Consider the following 10523-nt stretch of genomic DNA (forward strand, 5'->3'; position numbering starts at 1 on the left):
TCATTTTATTCAAATTCGTAAGGCAGCATTTCTCAAAACATATTTATTTACTTTTAAATATAAATACATATATTTGTTTTAATAAATATGCTTAATTACTTGATATTATATAAAGTAAACATATCGTACTATTTTTGTTTCAAAATATTTATTTCATTATTTTTATTATTATTATTATATATTCTATAATTACGAAAAAAGACGTATATTACTCACTACATTAAATGTTTATATTTAGTTTAAATGTTATTTTATTCGCGTTTAATAATATTTAATTTTTTTATAAATATATAACAATTGATATTCATTTTTGTGAAAAGGAAAAACTTATACATTTGGTTACTTCTAATTTGTATTATTTTTTATTTGTGATACTAGCTTAAATTAACTTGAATAAAAATTTTTGAAATTAAGAAATTAATAAATTCAAAATATAGCTATCAACTTTAATGGATATTAAATATAAAAACGTTTGTTTCATTTAAAAATATTCGTAGATAGTTTAATATATAAGAAACGATGATCATTTTTCACCAAGATAGTTATATACCATCTTCATTCTATCGAAATTTAATACCATTAATTCTATTTACCATTCTTCAAGTATTTTTAGGTCATTGGAATTAAAACAGAGATTAACGTTTAATGAGTTTTATGACTTGGTTTTAAAAATTGATTTATTTATTTATTATTTATTTGTGAGTTAACATTAAAATTAATTTTAAAGTTAACTAAGAATGAGGAACTGTACTGCTAGGACCTTCGCCGTTGGTTTTAAAAATTGTTTTTCCATGGTCAGTGTTAAACGTTAAGGATAAACGCTTTTTCAATTATCTAGCCGTGGAGGATAACTAACTAAAACGTTGAAATTTAAACAAAATAAGCTTAATTTGTTTTGGTTTTTATCATTCTTCGACTTCTACATACTTGTAGCTCCGTCAAGGTAGGATCGAATCTCTCTGAACCTTTTGATACCGTGCGAGGCTTCAGACAAGGTGATCCCTTATCATGTGATCTCTTTAATTTCGTCATGGAAGTGGAACAATATTCTACAAATGTGTCCAGCTCCTTGCTTATGCCGACGACATTGACATCATTGGGCGTAGAAAGCGTGATGTTACAGCTGCTTTTGCTGCTATCGAAAAGGAATCTGCAAGAATGGGGTTAGCGGTGAATAAGGTCAAAACGAAGTACATGTCGGTTACTGGTAGAAATGTTAGTCGCTCGGACGACTCACATTTCTACATTTCTAGGGTTTTTGTAATAAAAATAATTTATAGAATGATAGATAACTAGATAGATAATAACTGCAAGTATTTTATGAAACAAAAACTCAAAAAACATAAGCTTTTCAGACATTTTTATGACATTTCTTCAAAATTCTGTTTAAAAAAAACAAGCAATTTAAATGTGTACTCATATCTGAATTATGGAGTCAACTTTTTTCAGTCAAACTGATTGAAACCAGTTAAAAATTGAATATGATTTGCCATAAAAATTAATTAAATTTAATATTTTAATTATACAGAATTGTAAACCTGATATTTCAGTTGCAGATAATTGCAGTAAATAATTTATCTTTTTTTAGATTTTTGATTATGTATTTTAATTTTGAAATAATAAAGGCTATTAGCTTAAGCAGACGAAACTTTGCACTCAAGTACAACACTTTTTTTTTATTAATTTAAAAATATATAAAAATGTATTAATTATATTTTTATCATTACATACAGTTTAATCCACAGCCGTGGACTATATAAATTCAATTACCTATCTTCGTTGCAATTTTAAATATTTTAATTATTATTGTTAAAATAGTTTTAAGGACATCAGTGTGGATCAGTTAATAATTTTCAGTTGCATTATTTATTTATATCCATGTAAGCTATGTCATTGTTATGTCCGTCTGAATGGTAACCTTCGGGAGAGGTAAGACGACGTTCTGTTGTTGTAGCCGAGAGGCTCTCGGGTGTAAACTTTGCGAGGAACTTGTAGTTCTTGATTTATAATGGTAGATATAAACAGGGTCTGGCGCAGTCTTACTTCCTTAGAAATGAAAATGCATACAGCAATTTTATGTAATGTCTTATATATAAATTATAACATTTATGTTTAACACTTCTGAATCAGAATAAAAATATTTAGAGTAAAGAATGCACTGTCTTTATGCTAACTCCTTAATTTAGGTCATCTATTTTATTTAATTATAACTGCAAATTAACAAATTTCTTAACAAAATTAATGTAATGTAATCCAGATAAATGTTTTGGCAAATCAACTTATCGTATCTCCAGCTATATAACTAGGTCCTTGTCATAGGTAGGTTCTTGTCAATTGGTCTACATACAATATATATGTTGTCCCTAGCTTCAGTAGAAAATGAAAATTGTTGGTGCCAAGATCCGTTGGGTCATTCATTATGTACGAGCAAGTGCCACTCACCATTATAGTTGAAGATTACCTGTTGGTAAGAAAGAAGTATTATGTGGATAGTCTTAAGTAGAAGGGAGTTGTTATATAGGGTATTCAAATTCTAAAATCTAATAAAATTTTTTGTTGTTTTTTATAATTTGAAAACATTAATATCAGTTTTTAAAAGCAAACCGTGTTTAATATCAGCTTATGAGTATTTTTGTAAAGTATTATATAAAATATTTTTATATGTATTTACATATATATATTTACATATAATGTTACATGTATTATATTAATTGAATATGTACTCGTACATAAAAGATAAGAAAACTTTGCACACGCTCATTTATATCTTATGTTAAGTACTTCTCTCTGGGCCTTATCGCTGGACTTGTTGATATTTTTATCAAAAAATTATTTGCAGTTCCCAACTTAATTTTCATTTACTTAAGATTTTTTTATCCATTTTGAATAAACTCAGCAAATAACTATAACATTGTTTTTAAAAATATTTTTAATATTTTTTATTGTGAGGGCCTTACTCTGCCTTCATTGATATTTTCTCTTCAGGTTTTTTGTCTAATGATAAATACAAGTAACATTTGCGTTTATGGAGTGTGAGTTGCTGGATGGTTTGTTTTTAAGAAACCCTATAGGAAATGTAGTCAGTTGCGGTGTTATTATGAATTGGTTTACTTGAATGAATTATACAATATATTAAATATTGTTGAGATATCTCTAAATATGAAATTTAGAGATATTATTATATGTTTAAAAGAAGAAAAACTGTTAAATGAATCTATGTATTTATGTCAAAGTATCCCTATATCTTCTTCTAGTTATTAGTTACAATTATCATATATGCATTTAATATAATGTATAATATACTAAATATATAAGTATAATATAGATTTTTATAGAGATGATAATATTTTGAATTTAGAATATTTTGGTGAAATTAATTAATCCTTCCTTTGGAGATGTTGTTATAGATTATATATATATGTGTATCTGTCAATATTATAATAAATGCTTGACATTTACAATCTAACAATTATATGGCGTGCGACAATACCTGAGCCCATCGAAAAAAAAAATTCGACAACGGAAATATAGGTGATTGGACACCGTTACGCAAAAGCACAAATGACGTAGCACATGCGGCACTAACCTGAAATCCGCAAGGCAGTAGAATCCGAGGACGAGCATGCAATTCTTGGAGTAGGACCATATACAGTGAAACAAATAAATCGACAGGTGAACTGAGATATATCGTTCGAAATAGGCAAAATTGGAAAACTTTTGTAGAAAATCTTTGTGAATAGGCTTAGTTCAAATATTGTACAGCACATGTTATAATAATAATAATAATTATATGTACACAATTAAAGGAAATAAATATTTTTAAAGATTATTAATAATGTATATTTGCAAATATCCGAAATATCTTAAAAAATAATTTTTGTAGTTATATGTCTTTAATATTATCCCCAAGTGCATTATTTTTTTAATACAATGTCTTTCTCAATTTTTCAAAAACTCGAATTTTTCTATTCAAAATAATATTAAAATATGCAATAATTTAATTATATGAAACAAAAAAAAACAAATATCAGTATGATTAGTTAGTATTGCCTTTAATCCAGGGATGTTTTAATACTCCAGCACTAGAGTAACGTTGCTTTTGATCGACTTTTAACATGTTATTTAACAAATCCCTCGCTGATTCAGATACCTTCCATTCTAACTGCTTCGGAAATGTGTATTTTCCCGATCCAATTGCTGCAAACATTTCCTCCTTTGTTTGGAACATTTTCTTAGAGAATGCTGACTTTCCAGTTAACATAATGAAAAGCACTAATCCTGCAGCCCAAACATCTATTTTTGCTCCATAACTAAAACCCTTTATAACTTCCGGTGCTGCACAAGATGGTGTACCATAGTATCGTTGCTGTGAAGAAGTACATATTTTACAGGCCGCTCCAAAATCTGTAAGTTTAATATGTTTAATATCATCACTTGAACTGTCACATTCGGCTAAAATGTTGTTAGCTTTTACATCACGATGAATTATGTTCTTGGAGTGAAGATACGATAGCGCTTCGGAAAGTTCTTTTAGAACTAAACGAGCTTGTTCCTCGGGCACATGTACTTTATGAACAATCTTCAGTAAACTGGCACCTCTCACGAATTCTAATATTATAAAAAGTTTGTTGTATTTTTCTGCTGAATCGATCAATTTTACGATGTTTCTATGATTTAACCTTCTCATGATCTCGATTTCAAGGTGTGCATTTTTGGATTTGGCTTTATTGGCTACTTTTAGAGCGTATTCCATGCCTGAGCTATGTTTTAAAATCTTATAAACGTTACCGAATCCTCCTTTTCCAATGAAACAATCAATTGTGTAATTGTTAGCGATGATACTTGGATATTTGCCTACCGAAAAGATATTGCAAGAAGCTATCGGTTGTAAAGAATTATTATTCTCACATCTAGCTGGAATCTTAAGAAGTTTTTCCTGCAGTTGTTTTATGGATCTTGATTCACCAGGACTCAATACAAAATTATTACGAATTTTATGATATGCTGATGCATAAACAAAAAATATATCATGGGAGCTAAAGAAGTCTGTTAATTCGTTGACAGGTTTGCCTTCCAAATTGAAAATCTTTTGAACAAAGCCGGTATTAAGCTTGATAACATCAGAGATGGCCTGAATGACGGTGTCAAATGTCTGATTGTTATTTTTGTACAAAAACAGATGCGATATATGACGTGGCCTTGGGCCATTCTTAATTAGAAATATTAAGTGAGGAGCTTCTTTACATACGATAGACTTTTTAGATTTTACCTTATAAGTAGCAATCTGATTGCTGCATGGAGTAGTTTTACCGACTTGTATTTGAGATGGTTTAGGTTCACATGCATTTTGATTCTTAATCGGAACAAATTTTTCCTTCTTGCAGGCGCAAATATAAGTTCCACCATTTTTCAAGTCTTCAAGGCTAGTTTGAACATCACCATTTGTTGCGTATATTGTGGTAATGGCGCTTGTTGTCGCAGAACTTGTGGCAAAGATGCGAGTTAGATCATCTAAAAGATTTTCCAATGTCCTGTATCGTTTCTTGGAGATGGTAATTATTTTCTCGACATACAATTGGTCACCGTTACGAAAAAATTTAATACGTTTGGCCTTATTCAACTCGATTTTATTGGGCGGGCCTACTGGAACGATCGGACTTGGTAGTGTTTTGGTGCGATTATCAAACTCAGTTCTATGCATTGTTCACGATAAAATAATTGCTTATTATAAAAAAACAAATTAAAATTTACATTTACAGAATTTATCGGATCTTGGTGGTATCTATAATTTTGAACCAAGTTTCTTATTGCTACTATTTTGCGATAATGCGTAAACACGGAGTTTTATATTTCAAACTACTTCTTAAGCTGCATTTTTGAACTTTTTATTACAAAATATTATTATAAATGAAGTTGTAATACTACGATTTTAACGTTTTATTGTTTTTTCAGAGGTAATTCGATTTAAACATTTTAAAAAAATCTGTTGTATTTTGATTAGTAACTCTGGTTGCGGGATGACATTAGACTAAGGAGTGCATGCTAATTATACTCAGTGGTTCGATTTTGAACATTAGAATATATCCTCCTCAACACAGGTGATTGTACGGGTTTAATATTCGAATTTACTTAGTGGTGGTGACACTTTCGTTCAATTATGTTATATTGTGTCCATTGCAATCATATAAATATTTGCAATTGGAATAGTTTAGTTGGGTTATATTGTCTTGATTATATTAGATTATAAGAAGTTAGAGTTAGAATATCCTACTCTGTTTTGATGGATGAATATTATATGTTAGCAGAAGGTATAGGATGAAATGGATTGTAGAATGCTTAATGAATTATTTATTTTTCATCACATATTTTATTGTTTTTAAAAAGGCTATTTGAGCTTTTCTTAATATACGTACATAATAATAATAAATATCTGATATATTCTATCAGACAAAGTTTAAAAAAACTTTGTCAAGTGGATACCGTTTGCCCGTTTAAAGTAACGACCTCTATATTTTAAATATAAACTAGGGAATAGCGGTACTGGGAGTAGTATAGTAATGTAGGTCTATTAAGATTCATATATAATAAGGAGATGAAGTTCCTTCATGGCGTGTCATTTTACGGTATTTATACAAACACCTCTTCATTATGTTAAAACTGGTGTAAGACTGTCTTTATGTATGTTATCTGCTGTAGTTCTTAAACTTAAACGTAGATTCTACTATTCTAGTCTGGAATGGTATTGAAATTATTGATCTTCGGGATTCATTACAGTCTGAAATAATTTATACTTATGTGTCAGTATATATTGTATATATATAATTTTATATTTAATAGGTAAGTGCAGTAAATGATGAAAATATGTTAATATATACTTATAGAACCGAGACCTGAGTTCCAAAGATTTTGTCTCCAAGAAGGATGTATAAACGTATTGGTGTTACTTGATAAGTTGAAAGTATTGCTGCGATAAGATTTGGACAAATTACATCAGCATTATAAGATAAAATACGACTATCGTGTCGTTATATTCAGTTTATAGAGTCTTTACTTCTAGTCTATTTAATATTATTAATTATTATAATATTATTAATGTAGGTGTTCGAGACATTATCACGACAATATAAAATAACATACAGTTATTGAAGTAACATTATTTATAAACCTTTATCTAATTTTTATACTGGTACTTCTTATTATGTACAGTTTGTATTTTCAAAGGTATTTTATATAATCGTTTAAGATATTTAATAAAGTAGCTGTCGATTGTTTTGACTATATTAAAAGATATTTTTAGTTATATATTTCCAGGTAAATTGATAATTATAACCTTTATTAAAGCTATAAATACTGCAATTAACTAGTATATTTTTAACTAAATGTATATGTAGATATCTTATGAGTTTTATTTCGTATATACTATACTCATATAGACATAGGCTTTCAAATTTCTTACTTACTCGTACATATACATATTTTACAAAAATATCTATTACGTATGCAACAGTAACTACTACAAAATTTGATATAAAATAAGTATTATATGTCAGAAATTTTATCAGAAATAATATAAATAAATATTTACGGACGCATAAGTCATATCACATGATAATAAATTTAATAAGCAAAGGATTTATAATTAGTACCGCTTCTATAAGTGCGCCTTATCAAAGTAATACATATAAGGCGTTGGTAGCAGTAAAGATATGTAATAAAATTTGCTTGAATAATTTTATTTAAGAAAAAATGCAATGTGATGTGATGAGGTCACTTATTTATATAATTTTTTTTTACAATTTTCACTAATAAATTGTTACTATATAATTGATCATCTCAAATAAATAAACTTTATTTGATTTTATAAACGAAAACCTCATAAAAAGTTGATCTGAAGGGTTTGAAGGTCGTATGTGAACAGATGAACCATTGCTTATATTTTCTTACATTTATGGAATGCTAAATAAAAAGAGTTGGTCTACATCTAATGATCTAATGATCATAGGTGTTAATGGTTTAAAGCCAGTCTTGATGTTAATATATGAACAATTGATTTTGGCTTTTTAAATTTTTAGAATGCTGAATCTATAGTATAAAACACCACCTTACAAGACTGGGTATACCTACGCATGCAAACTGTAAATTCTGTAAAGAGAATGATAAGTCGGCCACACATGTGCTATTAGAATGCCCTGCGCTAATGTACATACGGAATAGTCTCCAGGGAATGTATATTTTTATGGAAAAGGCAATAAAGCTCTGTAAAGTAGGTTCTATATTACTTTTTATTAAAGTAACAGGGCTTAGAGATCTACTCTAAATCCAGAAGGGGCCACAATAAACCCGACAGTCGCAGTATCACATCTCCTAACAATAATAATAATATAAAAATCTATAGGATGAAATAATAAGAGTTTCAGGGTAGTAACTTGGCGAAAGATGTTTTAAGGATTTGAAGCACATCTGGGATCTGAAAAGACGAAGAGTTACAATTGTTTTTTATTTAATTTTTAACTAAAACTTACTGGATGTTTGAAGTATTTACGTGTCAAAACGATTGCTTCCCGTAGATTCCCATAAGTCTCCGAATTAAATATATCGCTATGGTTGTAGTCTAAATGGAATCTGTTCTAACTTAACTGAACTTAGTGACAAAATTCTGTAATGTTAAAAATATTTTATTTCCATTGATTATGATTGATTCATATATATGTTACCGATATATTATTTTTAATATTAATTAAAAGTCAAATGGTTAGATTGTCCAAAATAATTCTGACATATTATTAATTTCCTTATTTGATCGATTTTACTTTTTATTAACAGTAAAGATTATCAAACTTGGCCACTTTAAGTTAAAAACCGGCTACTTTAAGTGTTATTAAAAGTTGTGGACTAACAAGTGCTTTTTGAGTAATAGGTTCATAGTCTTAATAACATAAGAATCTAATTTATTATTACACATAATAGTTTAATAAATTTTTTGATTTTTTCTAAGTAACTATATCAAAGTGCTTAAAGTCTTTGGTTGGGGAAACAATTCTAATATACCGACAGCTCACATGGTAAAAAGTAATGATTTTTTCGACAAGTTCAATTTTGTAATCAATAAATATATTGAGTAAATATTGAAGTTATCAATTATAAAATTTGTTATCAAAACATTCGAATCTACCGCATTTATGGAAATTGATAATAATAAATAGATTGCACCGCTTATGATCGTGGTTCCTTTAATCAATTTTTTTGAACTAATAATTGATTATACACAGAATTATTAATGGCTAAGAAATCCCAAAATTTGCTACCAATAAATAAAAAAAATAGAAATACGGTTAAGCACTGTGAAATGCTGCCGTCCAGAGATTAATTTCCGAACTATAATATTTGTAGATATCTCCAAAAAAAGATACCTTAACAGTGTTATTGGTTTATATATTTTCTATGGGGCTTGCGTCTGCAGATAAGAAACCGAGTTTCTCACTCACACATGCAAGCCAGCGAAAAAATGTATCGCAGACAGCGACAGCGACAGCCACAGCGCATTTTCACTGAAATCGCTGTGTACAAAATACTCGAACTGGCAGACGTGCGCTTACATCCGACGAAACAAGTTCTGAAATTAACGTACACGGGCGGCTCTTAAGTTTGATATCAAAGCAAAGTATTTAGGCAAAATCACAAAAAGTTGAGATACGGTAAGGAGATATAGTCAGTCTACCTGAAGGAAACAACTGAGACTGAACTTGTCAAATTGTTTCTTTTTACTGTTTTTTTTTTGCTGCTTTATTAACTGAATTGTGTTTTCGTAAAAAAAACAAAAAAAAAAAGATATATATTAAAATGCAAATAAAAATTAAAAACGAGTTTTTGAAATTTCAGTTTGAACAACAGTGCAAATAAACTTATTCACATAAAAAAATATTCAAGGTGATTTCAACATAAAACGATTCTGAAAATAAAAATTATAAGATATAATCTTAATTTTCTTCATATATAAAAAAATGTGTTTTTCTATAAGTTCTGAACTTAACAATACAATAATCAAATCAAAACACACATGGTGAGGTGCTTGTAAATATATCAAAAAAAATTTATTTTTGGCAACTGACTTCTTCAATTATTGTAGTTCAAAATAAAATAGAAAAACCTACAAACAAAAAAAAAAAAATAAATTTTAGTTACAAAAATGGTTATATAAATGCTTGAAGATAGTATCATAAAATTTCCATATATCTAAAACTACGACTTCGCAAACTAACTGACTTTTTTCGCTTATAAAAACAAAGCACGTGATCATGCTTATTTCAATATTGACTGAGGCTTTTAAGAGATCTAAAATATACTGCGTTCACTCTAAAACTGCTCTTCCTAACTAACATTCCACTACACTACATTTTACTCCGTACGTATCTAGTCTTAACTGAAGCTAAAACCTGCGAACTACCCACAACGCGTTTCAGACAGTAGCGGATTACCTCTTAGCACAGAAGCACAAGACAAACAAAACAAAAACAAAAAAAATA

General features: G+C 28.7%; 1 protein-coding gene across 1 annotated transcript; it reads right to left on the reverse strand.

The window, feature by feature from the left end:
* Nucleotides 1–4011: 4011 nt before the first annotated feature.
* LOC119681376 (serine/threonine-protein kinase GD17699-like) lies at nt 4012–5868 on the reverse strand. The gene has a single exon (XM_038094549.1). It carries the CDS (start codon nt 5699–5701, stop codon nt 4037–4039), a length of 1665 nt encoding a protein of 554 aa, XP_037950477.1. The 5' UTR covers nt 5702–5868; the 3' UTR covers nt 4012–4036.
* Between the last annotated feature and the right edge of the window lie 4655 nt (nt 5869–10523).

The sequence above is a fragment of the Teleopsis dalmanni genome, chromosome 2, assembly GCF_002237135.1.
Source record: "Teleopsis dalmanni isolate 2A chromosome 2, ASM223713v2, whole genome shotgun sequence".
Classification (NCBI taxonomy): Eukaryota; Metazoa; Arthropoda; class Insecta; order Diptera; family Diopsidae; genus Teleopsis; species Teleopsis dalmanni.

What these genes read in the sequence shown, in the direction of transcription:
- LOC119681376 (XM_038094549.1), bottom strand. Translation starts at nt 5,701, where the DNA reads ATGCATAGAACTGAGTTTGATAATCGCACCAAAACACTACCAAGTCCG.